The 15,216-nt window shown below is 35.0% G+C and overlaps 1 protein-coding gene and 1 pseudogene across 1 annotated transcript; both read right to left on the bottom strand.

Moving 5' to 3' along the window:
• Positions 1–661: 661 nt before the first annotated feature.
• LOC109209610 (phosphatidylinositol 4-phosphate 5-kinase 6-like) lies at positions 662–13,289 on the bottom strand. The gene is made up of 17 exons (XM_019372918.1): positions 11,877–13,289; positions 11,028–11,195; positions 10,745–10,904; positions 10,395–10,511; positions 10,109–10,302; positions 9,731–9,867; positions 9,460–9,538; positions 8,908–9,192; positions 3,492–3,608; positions 3,324–3,389; positions 2,986–3,153; positions 2,703–2,862; positions 2,353–2,469; positions 2,067–2,260; positions 1,689–1,825; positions 1,418–1,496; positions 662–1,150 (listed from the first exon to the last, which is right to left on the bottom strand). Exons 1-17 carry the CDS (start codon positions 13,034–13,036, stop codon positions 862–864), a joined length of 3,627 nt encoding a protein of 1,208 aa, XP_019228463.1. The 5' UTR covers positions 13,037–13,289; the 3' UTR covers positions 662–861.
• Positions 13,290–14,509: 1,220 nt separating this feature from the next.
• Positions 14,510–14,720, bottom strand: LOC109209613 (annotated as a pseudogene).
• Between the last annotated feature and the right edge of the window lie 496 nt (positions 14,721–15,216).

Raw genomic sequence — 15,216 nt, 5'->3', positions numbered from 1 at the left:
TATATATTATATGTGATTGTGAGGTGTAATCAAGATGATGATAGAGTAACTGAATTATCCTGAGCTGAGAGTTTGGAGAATTCATATTGACGGCTATTTTAATACTTAAAATTGGAAAGCTGCTACTCTAATTTCTCCTTTTTCTTTTCTCAATTTTCTATTTTGAGTCACCGGTCAGCAAACAATTAATGCACGCAATATAGATTGAATTAGGCCGATAAATCTCCTGATAACCGCCCGATAAGAGCTAAACCGATACCAATCCGCCCGATATCTTATCGGGTGGCTAGCGGATTAATACATTTAAAAGCCGATAACCGATAAGCCAAACCGTTAAGAGTAAATAACCACCCAATTCGCCCGATAAGCAGCCCTAATGCCTGGAGAGTTTGGTCTTAAGCTCCAATTAAATCCTTGAAGTAGCCTAGCAAGTAACATGGTATATATACTAAATTGCTGATTAGGTTTGAATGCGAGCTCACCAAGTGATCTAGTCCTCAACACCAATGGAAAGGGGAACAAAACTGAAGAGGAATCCAAATGAAATAATCCTTCGATCTCTTTTTTACAGTATGTTTTTTACACTTAACTACAAAATAAAATCTGTTCATGAACCACACTGAATCAAAAGACACCATAAGGTTTAAGGGGCTCAGATTAATTAATTGACAAAAGGTACTAAGTATCAAAACAAAGTTAATTTCTCTATACAATTGCTATTAAATTAGTGTATATCTATGATGATAAAAATGACAAAATTCCATGAAGCATAAGTTTCTTCAAAGCTTCAACAGCCAATTAAAATTGTTGGAGTCCTCCCATCAAATTGAGAAAAGAAAAACAAGTAGTATATTCCTCTCGTTAATTGTCCTCTACAAAAACTTTGAATATATAATCGCGAAATCGCCTGGAGTATGCCATTGGATCAACTGCTGAGATTGAGTTTGGGTCACATTGGATAGACTTATATGCATGTTCAAGCTTTTTGGTAATGTCATAGTCTTGAAGTATGTCTATTATTCCAAAATATAATGTCACTTCATATAACTCTCCTGTTGGTTCTCCTATTAGCTGAAAGTCCAAATCATTTTTCCTGTTTGTCCTTTCAACTCTTGCAGGCATGTTTACTCCCAAACTTGTGCTTGTCAACCTGCATAAAATATGATATCCACTCAACTAGAAAAAACTATTCAAATCTTAATGCGACGATACAATTATTAGATGGTGTACTGTTGGGTGTCGACTTCATATTGGTAGCTAAAAAGAGACCTTCTTGCTTGGCGAAAGCGGATAATATCACACTATTAAGAGTATATTTGGACTGGTTGAGAAAGAATTCAACTTATATACATTAATGGTGTAAATAATTATACGCCATTATTGTATTTTAACATGTTATGGCAGATGAAAAACTTACCCTGCAGCATTAAGAAGTAATAGATCCACATCTGATCGAGAAAACCGATGAACTGGTTCAATTTCTGAGCTGCCATTTTCTGCAACATGAAAAAGTTCATACTTTCTTGTTTTTTACAACAATGTTTGAGCCTTAATTATGAGGAAAGTTAACAGTTAACAGGTAAAAGAAATGAGTTGCCCAAAAGTGAAGAAGATTTACTAAAAGCTAGAAGATAATTTCTGCCATGATTGATAAATGTAAATGCTAGTGTTGTGAGATTAGCACCTACCAATAGGTGTTTTACAACCAGAAGGAGTTTGATATCCAGTACCAGTAGCATTTCCTTCTCTAAAATGAACACCAACTAAAAGACTGTAGTCCATCACTCTTTCCTGTTCCAACAGCTCACAATCCCTATCAACTTGCCTGCAAATTCAAAGTAATATTATAGCCATAGACGGATTCAGGATTTAAACTTAATTCTGTGAAATTATTGTATATGCCAAAAAGCGACGGTTCAATGAACACATAATCAGAATTATAAGCCCACCCCTGATAAGAGTTCTTTCTCGCAACACCAAAATAATATTTATAGTTAAAAGACCAGATATTGGTATTGATATCAAAGTTGAATAGTAGAGAGTTAACCTGAGGAAACAAATTTTACCTCCTGAATTCTTCAAACCATGATTTTTGTAGCCTGAATATGAAGTTCAGATCAAGATCTTTAAGAGTAGTTGTTGTATCAATTTCTGATTCTGGTTTATCTGTTATTCTGCCAAAAGTTGATCCTTTCAAGTCGAACCGTCTATGAATAGTGTAATTGGTGCAGAAAAGATTGCCAATGATCACGAACCGGACCTAAACCAGTGAACAGATTGGAAGTTTTTAGTGGTGAATAATTTCTAGCAACTAAATATAGTGTACTTTTCAATGTATTATTATGCGAGTACCTTCTTTTGAGCTGGTCCATTTAGCTTCAGGCAATGCAGGCCATAGTACTTAGTCACAAGGGTGTTCTCAAAAGAACGAAAATGATTGTAATAAGCGTTGAGCATCCTTATAAGTACCTAATGAGCACTCGTTGACAGGAAAAATCAGAAGAGCAATCACGTGGTTTTCATAATCAAGAAATACTGATTCTCGGATCATGTGTATGAGAGAAGAAAATAGCCACATATATAAACAGCAGAACCAACTAACTCTAAATTCTAAATTCGCTACTGATGGCAAGTACCTCAACTTTGAACCTTATTTCATTGCAATTAAGCGCATATATTATGGAGGATGTTAGAGATCTCACCTTTACTTCTGCCTTTTTCATTGTCTTGATCATGTATCTATCGTCATTTGTCAAGTAAAAAAAGCTTCCACTTTTTCCTGGAGAGCTTAGCTCTCTGAGAGGGCCACAAATGGACAGCATATACTCCGTTGCATCCACCTTAAATAACATCCTTAAAGCCCTGGACAATATATTGGTCGAAAATGCTTATTGTCTCTTTGCAGATAAAAGTCTCCTAACTCTGGTTCAATCACAGTATACAAAGAAATGAAGTTGTCAATATTGCATGCTGAGGAAGTATTACCTGAAAACTTTTGGGCAATAATCTTTCCATCTGAAATCACAAGACTGATGACGCGGCGTATGCTTGGATCCTTCAGGCGGAAATCTTGTCCAGTACTTCTCTTTTGGATCAAAAGCTGATGGCTCCAGATCAAGTGTTGGAACAGGACCAAGCTTTTGTATTGTATGCCTATATGGTTATTCACATTACAAGGTATCATACACAAACAAAACATACTCTTCTCAGCCTAAATGCGCAAGATGACAGACACTTATTACAGGTTTTCAGAAAGGATTTAATTTATATACACGGACAAGTATAGAACATTGTAATTTGGCCTATTATAGCATGTCTCTTACCATTTATTCCAAGCTACTGATAAATGTTTATCATATAGAGTTAACTGCAAGTGCCGTTTAAGTGATCTAATTGTGCAAATATGTCTTACATCGTTAGTGCATAGAACCAAAACTATAGGCAAAAGGTACTAAAAGGGTTCATGTCTTGTAATATTTGCAAGTTAATACCTTGAAATAACTGCTAAATTGACATAGTAAAAGGGTAGCCCGGTGCACGAAGCTCCCGCTATGCGCGGGGTTCGGGGAAGTGCCAGACCACAATGATTTATTGTACGCAGCCTTACCCTGCATTTCTGCAAGAGGCTGTTTCCACAGCTTGAACCTGTGACGTCCTGGTCACACTGCAGCAACTTTACCAGTTACGCCAAGGCTCCCTTTCATGTATAAATTGACATAGTAAACTGTTGATCCTCGTGTAACCCTAGTCCTCGGAGATGGTGCATATTCGATAGTCTCATTTTTATTTCATTTAATTTTTAGTACCATTTTTTTTAGTGTTGGTTATTTCACCTGTCTATTGGTAATCTTTCATTTCAGGGGCTGCATTTGTAAAGGCTGCACAAGCAGAATATTATGATGCTATTATAGTGGACTCTTCTGATCCCATTNGAAGTAGTGAGGTTCATTTAATACGGGTTCCAAACCAATTTTTGACACTTTTCACTCCTCCATTGGCGATTTTAGAGCTCTTGAGAGAAAACCTTCACCAAGCATCTTGAGGTAAGTTAGTCCTACCCATTTCTAGTTTATTTCTTATGTCTTGGGTAGATTAAACACTAGTATTAAGGTGAAATCATGGGGTTAGTGTAAAAACCTAGGGTTTTAATAAAAGTTAGATTTAACCACAAAATTTGTTATGGAATAAATTAGAAATCATATATTATTGATCCTTAGGATGTAGAGAACAACTTCTTTCGAAATATCTCAGAATCCGGGCACGTGGGCCCGGGGTCGAATTTTAGGAAACTTGTGTTAAGGGTTGGGAAATTGATTAAATAGCTAGAATTCGATCTTGTGAGTCTCCTTTCTAACCTTGTAAGAGGGAATTGTCCCCATAGGTATAATAATTCAATTAATTTCCATTATATGCGGGGGCTACGTACGTACTAGGTGACGAGAGTCCGTGCGTAGCGGCTATTATGTTAAGTCCGGGTAGTCTAGGACCCATAGGCATGCTCTACGTGATATTCTTGTAACTTGATGATAAATTCGGATTCATATAAACTATTTTAATTAAGGTAAATGAGACTAGTTAAGGAACCTTATCCTGTTTGGTCTTGTAAGAGAGAATATTGGGTATTCCTGTGAATAACTACTCCTCAGATATACATTATTGTTTGCTGGTTGATGAGCTTATTTATATTTGAGCGCGTCACATGGGTGATTCGCGAGCGGGGTAATAGATGCATCTATGGTTCGAGCCGTTCGACCCTCGGCAGTGCACAATTTACTTTTTATGTTGGATCGGGCCGTACGTCCCACGGTGTTACTTGCGCATGTTTTGCTTAGCATTTCTCTGAGGACTGAATTTCATATCTGCTGGAAATATAGGTTAATATCCATGATAATACTTGGGAAAGGACTGTTATTCCATGTTTTTTTTATGCTAATAACTTGTGCTATCCATGCTAATTATAAATTCTTCTCACATTATTTGACCCTAATAAGTGTCAAGTCGACCTCTCGTCTCTACTTCTTCGAGATTAGACGGGATACTTACTGGGTACATATTATTTATGTACTCATACTACACTTCTGTACTTAATTGTATAGGATCTGAGGCAGGTGTATCTGGCTATCAGTCAGGTGCATATCCCTGAGCGGATCCGAGACTCCTACGGTGAGCTGCTTCCTTCCATGCCGTTCAGCAGCCTGAAGAAGTCTTTCTTATGTAGTTTGCTGTCTATTCTGTTTCGGACAGTAGGATAGTGTGATTCTTTTGTATATTCTACTAGTTGCCCACAGCTTGTGACACCAGGTCTTGGCACACACAATAGTAGACTGTATTATTTTGGGGTTATATGATTAACATGACTTTATTAATCGTTTCTGATTTTATTTCACCTTAACGAATTTTTCCAACTATTTCGGGGTAAAGGTAAATGGAAGTTTAGTTAGTATTTTTCCGCGTTAGCTTGCCCGGTAAATGGTGTTGGGCGCCATCACGACCTATTCTCAGAAATGGGTCGTGACAGAGTTGTGAATTTTTTCTATGTCGAAGTGAGATTCTAATGTGCTTTCTTTTCCTGTTATATATAGATTTATCATTTTTATAAATATATTTTTCTATATGTTCTTAATTCTTTTTGCCCCTATTTCTTTTATTTTTTTTAATTGTTCTTCCTTGTCTAGAGTTGTTTCTCTTCTAACACTCATAACTCCTTAAACTTTTCAAATGAGTTTCGTAAATTTATAACATGTTTACTCTAATGTTCTTTTTCAAAAATCTCAACTTCTTTCCATGTTTTCATAATACTCAAAGATTTATTTAACTTTGGTGTTCAAAAGAAAAAGGAAGAAACCAAAGCAAATGAGGATGAGATCAAAAGAAGAATGATCCCACAAAGAAAAGTGTGGCGTTGTGACCTTTCTTGAAGAACAAGGATAACTCAACCAGCATCATCGTAGAATTTTACTTGTATTATGAAGGTTGTGCCAAAAAAATTCAAGCGTTCAGTTCACGAGGGATTAATCTATGACATTGACCATTTGTAGATAACATTAAGTTAACATATAATGTAATGTAATTAATTAAGAAAATCACATGTTATTACCGATCAAAAATTTTAACACTGTGAATCTTTCGGTAGTTTAAAAATCACTAGAGAACGAGTTAGTAACTTTATGAATAAAGTATTTTTGATTTTTGGGTTATACTATAGATGATTGAAAACTTATTAAAGTTCATAATCAACTGTCAAACAATACCCATTATTCTAATGTTTGAATTTACACACAACTGGTTTTGGCTCTTATCTTATTAAGTGTGTTATTGAAAGATTTTCTTATTAAAAAATTTGAATGTTGCAGTGACTGATTAGTGAATTTTATTCTTTAAAGTGTGTCATTATCTCTAATTTAATGTTGCAGCTCTATTCCTATCTATTAATAGGATTTTGGTTTACACGACTTGTTGCGGCAAATGCTTGTCAAAAAGCGTTTGTAACTATTCATGTAGGGGATTTTGGTTTATTATTAGGAATTTTAGGTTTTTATTGGATAACAGGGAGTTTCGAATTTAGGGATTTATTCGAAATATTCAATAACTTGATTTATAATAATGAAGTCGATTTTTTATTTGTTACTTTATATGCTGTTCTCTTATTTGCCGGTACAGTTGCTAAATCCGCCCAATTCCCCCTTCATGTATGGTTACACGATGCCATGGAGGGGCCTACTCCCATTTCGGCTCTTATACATGCTGCTACTATGGTAGCGGCGGGAATTTTTCTTGTAGCTCGGCTTCTTCCTCTTTTCAGAGTTATACCTTACATAATGTATTATTAGGAGCTACTTTAGCTCTTGCTCAAAAAGACATTAAGAGAGGTTTAGCCTATTCTACAATGTCTCAATTGGGTTATATGATGTTAGCTCTTGGTATGGGGTCTTATCGACGCGCTTTATTTCATTTGATTACTCATGCTTATTCCAAAGCATTATTATTTTTAGGATCCGGATCCATTATTCATTCAATGGAAACTATGGTTGGATATTCTCCAGCTAAAAGCTAGAATATGGGTCTTATGATTAAATGTATCCCATAAAAGCATGCTTTAACTACCAGAATAATGAAATACATTAATGTAATAAAAGTTTTAACATTTATGTTGCAAGGTAAGAGGAGGAGGTTTTCCTAATGATCTTTTATCAAAGAGTATGTATTTTTTCTCATAGAAATTTTCAACTTCTCAATATATAACTAACAATAATTTATTTTATTTTATTTGTGTAATTAATAGTTTTAAAAATCTATGCAACTTTTATTTTAATCTTAGATTTTTATTTTTATTGGTCTTGGACTTTCTTAATTAGATAAAACTTAAGTAATCTTCATTGGTAATATACAATTAACTATACGCGACATAGATTATTTGCTAAATAAATTTATGAATTAAACCAACTGTACTTTATTTATTGGCAATTTTCTTTCTCATAAAAAGAGGGTTAATATCTACATTTGTTATTAACTTGATAATTTTTTAAATTTTATTGATGTTTCTTAAATCCCGCGCAATGCGCGGGTAAGTGTACTAGTTCATTCTATAATTCTGTTAACACACGCATGCCGTGCTTTATTACACATAAATTAAGAGCACATGCCCATCGATAATCGCAAAAACTGGCAGAGATTACATCCCGAGTTCTCAATGGGTGTTCAAAACTGAACCGAAACCGAAAACCGAACCGAAACTGAAGCTTAATGGCTTATTGGTATCGGGTTAACGGTTTAACGAATGGGGAACAGATTGAAATTTTTTTATTTACGGCTTATCTGTTTGGGGGCGGATTATTCAATTTTCTTAACGGATAATCCGTTAACCCGTTAAGAATATATATATATATATATATATATATATATATATATATCTCATATCGTTAATTCGTTGTTGCTGATGTCAGTATTGTAATGCTTATTCACTAGTAGAGCGTCTTAACTTCTTTCTTGAGGAATATTAGTGATGAAAGTTAAAAATAAAAAAAAATAAAAAAAAAAAGGCATATATATTATATGTGATTGTGAGGTGTAATCAAGATGATGATAGAGTAACTGAATTATCCTGAGCTGAGAGTTTGGAGAATTCATATTGACGGCTATTTTAATACTTAAAATTGGAAAGCTGCTACTCTAATTTCTCCTTTTTCTTTTCTCAATTTTCTATTTTGAGTCACCGGTCAGCAAACAATTAATGCACGCAATATAGATTGAATTAGGCCGATAAATCTCCTGATAACCGCCCGATAAGAGCTAAACCGATACCAATCCGCCCGATATCTTATCGGGTGGCTAGCGGATTAATACATTTAAAAGCCGATAACCGATAAGCCAAACCGTTAAGAGTAAATAACCACCCAATTCGCCCGATAAGCAGCCCTAATGCCTGGAGAGTTTGGTCTTAAGCTCCAATTAAATCCTTGAAGTAGCCTAGCAAGTAACATGGTATATATACTAAATTGCTGATTAGGTTTGAATGCGAGCTCACCAAGTGATCTAGTCCTCAACACCAATGGAAAGGGGAACAAAACTGAAGAGGAATCCAAATGAAATAATCCTTCGATCTCTTTTTTACAGTATGTTTTTTACACTTAACTACAAAATAAAATCTGTTCATGAACCACACTGAATCAAAAGCACCATAAGGTTTAAGGGGCTCAGATTAATTAATTGACAAAAGGTACTAAGTATCAAAACAAAGTTAATTTCTCTATACAATTGACTATTAAATTAGTGTATATCTATGATGATAAAAATGACAAAATTCCATGAAGCATAAGTTTCTTCAAAGCTTCAACAGCCAATTAAAATTGTTGGAGTCCTCCCATCAAATTGAGAAAAGAAAAACAAGTAGTATATTCCTCTCGTTAATTGTCCTCTACAAAAACTTTGAATATATAATCGCGAAATCGCCTGGAGTATGCCATTGGATCAACTGCTGAGATTGAGTTTGGGTCACATTGGATAGACTTATATGCATGTTCAAGCTTTTTGGTAATGTCATAGTCTTGAAGTATGTCTATTATTCCAAAATATAATGTCACTTCATATAACTCTCCTGTTGGTTCTCCTATTAGCTGAAAGTCCAAATCATTTTTCCTGTTTGTCCTTTCAACTCTTGCAGGCATGTTTACTCCCAAACTTGTGCTTGTCAACCTGCATAAAATATGATATCCACTCAACTAGAAAAAACTATTCAAATCTTAATGCGACGATACAATTATTAGATGGTGTACTGTTGGGTGTCGACTTCATATTGGTAGCTAAAAAGAGACCTTCTTGCTTGGCGAAAGCGGATAATATCACACTATTAAGAGTATATTTGGACTGGTTGAGAAAGAATTCAACTTATATACATTAATGGTGTAAATAATTATACGCCATTATTGTATTTTAACATGTTATGGCAGATGAAAAACTTACCCTGCAGCATTAAGAAGTAATAGATCCACATCTGATCGAGAAAACCGATGAACTGGTTCAATTTCTGAGCTGCCATTTTCTGCAACATGAAAAAGTTCATACTTTCTTGTTTTTTACAACAATGTTTGAGCCTTAATTATGAGGAAAGTTAACAGTTAACAGGTAAAAGAAATGAGTTGCCCAAAAGTGAAGAAGATTTACTAAAAGCTAGAAGATAATTTCTGCCATGATTGATAAATGTAAATGCTAGTGTTGTGAGATTAGCACCTACCAATAGGTGTTTTACAACCAGAAGGAGTTTGATATCCAGTACCAGTAGCATTTCCTTCTCTAAAATGAACACCAACTAAAAGACTGTAGTCCATCACTCTTTCCTGTTCCAACAGCTCACAATCCCTATCAACTTGCCTGCAAATTCAAAGTAATATTATAGCCATAGACGGATTCAGGATTTAAACTTAATTCTGTGAAATTATTGTATATGCCAAAAAGCGACGGTTCAATGAACACATAATCAGAATTATAAGCCCACCCCTGATAAGAGTTCTTTCTCGCAACACCAAAATAATATTTATAGTTAAAAGACCAGATATTGGTATTGATATCAAAGTTGAATAGTAGAGAGTTAACCTGAGGAAACAAATTTTACCTCCTGAATTCTTCAAACCATGATTTTTGTAGCCTGAATATGAAGTTCAGATCAAGATCTTTAAGAGTAGTTGTTGTATCAATTTCTGATTCTGGTTTATCTGTTATTCTGCCAAAAGTTGATCCTTTCAAGTCGAACCGTCTATGAATAGTGTAATTGGTGCAGAAAAGATTGCCAATGATCACGAACCGGACCTAAACCAGTGAACAGATTGGAAGTTTTTAGTGGTGAATAATTTCTAGCAACTAAATATAGTGTACTTTTCAATGTATTATTATGCGAGTACCTTCTTTTGAGCTGGTCCATTTAGCTTCAGGCAATGCAGGCCATAGTACTTAGTCACAAGGGTGTTCTCAAAAGAACGAAAATGATTGTAATAAGCGTTGAGCATCCTTATAAGTACCTAATGAGCACTCGTTGACAGGAAAAATCAGAAGAGCAATCACGTGGTTTTCATAATCAAGAAATACTGATTCTCGGATCATGTGTATGAGAGAAGAAAATAGCCACATATATAAACAGCAGAACCAACTAACTCTAAATTCTAAATTCGCTACTGATGGCAAGTACCTCAACTTTGAACCTTATTTCATTGCAATTAAGCGCATATATTATGGAGGATGTTAGAGATCTCACCTTTACTTCTGCCTTTTTCATTGTCTTGATCATGTATCTATCGTCATTTGTCAAGTAAAAAAAGCTTCCACTTTTTCCTGGAGAGCTTAGCTCTCTGAGAGGGCCACAAATGGACAGCATATACTCCGTTGCATCCACCTTAAATAACATCCTTAAAGCCCTGGACAATATATTGGTCGAAAATGCTTATTGTCTCTTTGCAGATAAAAGTCTCCTAACTCTGGTTCAATCACAGTATACAAAGAAATGAAGTTGTCAATATTGCATGCTGAGGAAGTATTACCTGAAAACTTTTGGGCAATAATCTTTCCATCTGAAATCACAAGACTGATGACGCGGCGTATGCTTGGATCCTTCAGGCGGAAATCTTGTCCAGTACTTCTCTTTTGGATCAAAAGCTGATGGCTCCAGATCAAGTGTTGGAACAGGACCAAGCTTTTGTATTGTATGCCTATATGGTTATTCACATTACAAGGTATCATACACAAACAAAACATACTCTTCTCAGCCTAAATGCGCAAGATGACAGACACTTATTACAGGTTTTCAGAAAGGATTTAATTTATATACACGGACAAGTATAGAACATTGTAATTTGGCCTATTATAGCATGTCTCTTACCATTTATTCCAAGCTACTGATAAATGTTTATCATATAGAGTTAACTGCAAGTGCCGTTTAAGTGATCTAATTGTGCAAATATGTCTTACATCGTTAGTGCATAGAACCAAAACTATAGGCAAAAGGTACTAAAAGGGTTCATGTCTTGTAATATTTGCAAGTTAATACCTTGAAATAACTGCTAAATTGACATAGTAAAAGGGTAGCCCGGTGCACGAAGCTCCCGCTATGCGCGGGGTTCGGGGAAGTGCCAGACCACAATGATTTATTGTACGCAGCCTTACCCTGCATTTCTGCAAGAGGCTGTTTCCACAGCTTGAACCTGTGACGTCCTGGTCACACTGCAGCAACTTTACCAGTTACGCCAAGGCTCCCTTTCATGTATAAATTGACATAGTAAACTGTCTTTGTTTACATCAGTTTCTCTAGGCTTTTCATCTATAAAAGATAGGAGTTCAAGGAATGAAAATGTAGCAGGAATTAGAACTCCATATGAAGTAAATTTAGCTACCTGATTCCCAACTGCAAATTGAGCATAAGTTCATAATTTTTATGCCCTTTAGAAATGGTGACTCCTTGCCTTTTAACAACCTTAGGAATTCTAATAGGACTACCTCCTTTATATCCTTCAGCTTCTTGCAAACTAACCATGGCTTCAATATCTGAACAAGAATTACTTGTAGTAGTAGTTGTTCCTATTCCATCTGATAACTCCATTCTACCAAATTCCTTATCTACTGCTGCATCTATCGACATCCTCCTCGCCCTACTACCGTTGTTGTCCCCAGGCTTCGATGATATCCTAACCGCGAGTTTTTTCTGTGAAGGCAATATTGAAACCTTCTCATTTGGAGAAATTGTACATCCCATCAAATCAACATTGAAAACTTGTTGAGGATCCCATTCAAAATTCCCTCTTTCTAATAAAGATTCAGATGGATAAAATGTACCATTTAATTCATCTGGATCTCTACTCCAATTACCAACATAATAACTCCCATCACCCCATCTAAATGTCCCTTTCCCCTTAGGCAATCCATCTTCCCAATTTCCTTCATATAAATTCCCATTACTCCAATACAATTTCCCATTCCCACAAATTGTACCATTTTCCCATTCACCAATATAATAATTCCCATTTTTCCATGTATATTTCCCATTTCCTTGTTGTAATCCTCTACACCATTCCCCATCATAACAATCACCATTTGCATATTCTTTAACACCATGTCCATGTCTCAAATCCATTAACCAACAACCTCTAAATGTATCTCCATTTGGTGCTGTATATGTTCCATTTCCATCCATATAACCATTCTTGAAATTACCTTCATACATTGCACCAGATGGCCAACTAAATATACCTTTTCCCATCATTTTGCCTCTATACCACTCTCCTACGTACATACATCCATCTGTCCACCAATATTTTCCTTGTCCCTGAGGTACATTATCGAGCCAATATCCAGTATAATAATCTCCATTTGGAAGAAATTTTTCTGAATGATATAATTCTCCATTAGCATGTCCTTCGTTAGTATTTTCTTCTTCTTTTTCTTTATTATTGAGCTCTTCATCTACCTGAGTTGGTCCATACGTGCCGAAAATTGTGTGTGCTCGTTTTCTGGCTACCAATTGTGTTTTCCTTACGGTTGCTTCCAATGCCTTCATTATATAATTCTTCTTCTTCTTTCGGGATCAAAGTGATGAATATTTTCTCAACATGGATTTCATCATTGCTCAATATTTTTAATTGGATACTAGTGAAAAGGAGAGCAGATTTTGTCTTTTTTTGTCGAAATATATAATGAATCAAATTAAACTAGCTATGGTTCGAACATGCAGGGACATGCAGAGAGATAGAAATTAGATCACTCTGTTTTACTTTTCTTGATCCATTGTGTATCTCTGTCTCTCTCCTCCTTACGTGTGATGTAATGAAGGGGACAACCAACAGAAACCAAGAACATAATACGTATTACTTGTCCAATTTTTTCCAATATTTTAAAAAAAATACTACAATAATTTTTATTTTATTTTTGGTTTTGAAAAATGCGAAGGAAATAAACTGAAGTCCTCTCAAATATATACATACGGACGTAAATATGAGAAAGGGAAGCAAGCAATTATCGGATGAATTCTTTATTTTCATTTTTTTCACAATTCGAAATTAAAGCATTATCCAACCATAACATTTTTCTGTATATTAATTTGGGTCAAGAAACTAAAAAGGGCAAGTCACCAATTGGCTGGTTGGCTAAAAATAATTACAAACGCTAGCCAAATATTCAAAAAATATGTTATATATATATATATATATATATATATATATATATATATATATATATATATATATATATATATATATATATATTATCCGATATTAGTTCTGGGAGTGCTATACTTTATAGTTTTCCCCAGTAAAAGAAGAAAAATTTTCATAAAGCACTATCTTTTAGTGGTAATTAGCGATCTATAGATACCATTTGCTGTATTACGGATTGTAGATACGTTTTTTGTTGTTATAAGATGTATTAGATGTATTTAAGCTACTGTATTCATGAATACAATAGTAAAAATAGGCGTGAATCGGTGAAGTCCAGCTAATCAGTTGTTGTATTCGAGTGTATTCGACTGTATTCATGGCGTGAAACATGGGATTAGAGCTGTACAGATTACTGTATTCGACTGTATTCACGGCGTGAAACAGGGGATTACATTATTTTTAAACGGGAAAGTGTATTTCAATTAACATAATAGACTCCTAATATAACTCAACAAACTCAATTATAACACACAAAATTTGTATTTTCGGTTATAAAAAAAAGTTCTCAACCGAAAAATACCCTAAAAATATAGCTATCTTCGGCGAAATTATATAATACATCTGAATACATAAATTATATTAATTAAAAAAAAATATGAAATTCATGGCATATAGCGAGACATTAAATAAAATAAAATACATAGAATACAGCGGGATACATTGAAATACAATGAAAAAAAAGATAGTGAATACAATGAAATACATGAAAATCATTGAAATATATTAACAGAAAATCAAGTTGCTCAGCCCCAAACTCTGTCGCCTTTGTTCAAGAACAAACCCTAATTCCGCCTTGTAGCCAATTAGTCCTTCCATCTTCAAAGATCTTGCACGCTCAAGCCTGGAGGAAGTGACTGCTTCAACTTGTCGGCCTTCTCAAAGTCGGACACACAGAGTGTGTAGAGGTACTTGGAGCAGTGAACCTTGAATTTGACCATATCCTTATTCTTCTTGATCTTGACAGATCGTGCATCTTTCCTTCTTGCTGTGAGAAGGAAATCCTTGATTTCGTGGATTTGCTTCGACATGATTGAGTCTTCGGGTTAGGGTTTGTTGTTGCTGTGTTGCTGGTCGCTGGATTTTGAAGGATTGATTAAAGTGAATCAAACAGAAGATGCCGTTAGAAGGAGTAGGAGAGCAGAAATTTTAATGGGACGGGGGAAGAGAATGGCATGTAACAAAGTAGAGAGAGAAAGAAAATAGTGTAGCTAAATAGCGTATTTAGTGGCTTAGGGGTAGGAGGTAACCAAAATTAGATATTTTGCTATCAACATTAAAAGGTATCTATAGAATATAATTTTTTAAATGGTATTTATTTAAAATAATTAAGGTGTTAACCTTTGCCATAAGAGGTAAAAATTCCGTAAAAGAATCCTGGCCCATTTTGTTTCCTTTGGGTGGTTGAAAGGGTCCCCGTTTGTACGCCGCCCGCTATTTAATGCCAAAATTTCACGGTATAGCCAGTTTTCGGACTGGTCAATCAAAAATAGCTAGAGTTTACCAAGTCAATGAAAAATAGCAACCG

This window comes from Nicotiana attenuata, unplaced genomic scaffold (assembly GCF_001879085.1).
Source record: "Nicotiana attenuata strain UT unplaced genomic scaffold, NIATTr2, whole genome shotgun sequence".
Classification (NCBI taxonomy): domain Eukaryota; kingdom Viridiplantae; phylum Streptophyta; class Magnoliopsida; order Solanales; family Solanaceae; genus Nicotiana; species Nicotiana attenuata.
This window is presented reverse-complemented; position numbering and strand designations above follow the sequence as displayed.

What these genes read in the sequence shown, in the direction of transcription:
- LOC109209610 (XM_019372918.1), bottom strand. Translation starts at nt 13,036, where the DNA reads ATGAAGGCATTGGAAGCAACCGTAAGGAAAACACAATTGGTAGCCAGA. An exon ending in AAAGTTTTTGTAGAGGACAA is followed by an intron (nt 3,609 to 8,907) that starts TTAACGAGAGGA and finishes GCAGAAATGCAG; the next exon opens with GGTAAGGCTGCGTACAATAA. An exon ending in TGGTTGTAAAACACCTATTG is followed by an intron (nt 1,497 to 1,688) that starts GTAGGTGCTAAT and finishes TTCATGTTGCAG; the next exon opens with AAAATGGCAGCTCAGAAATT.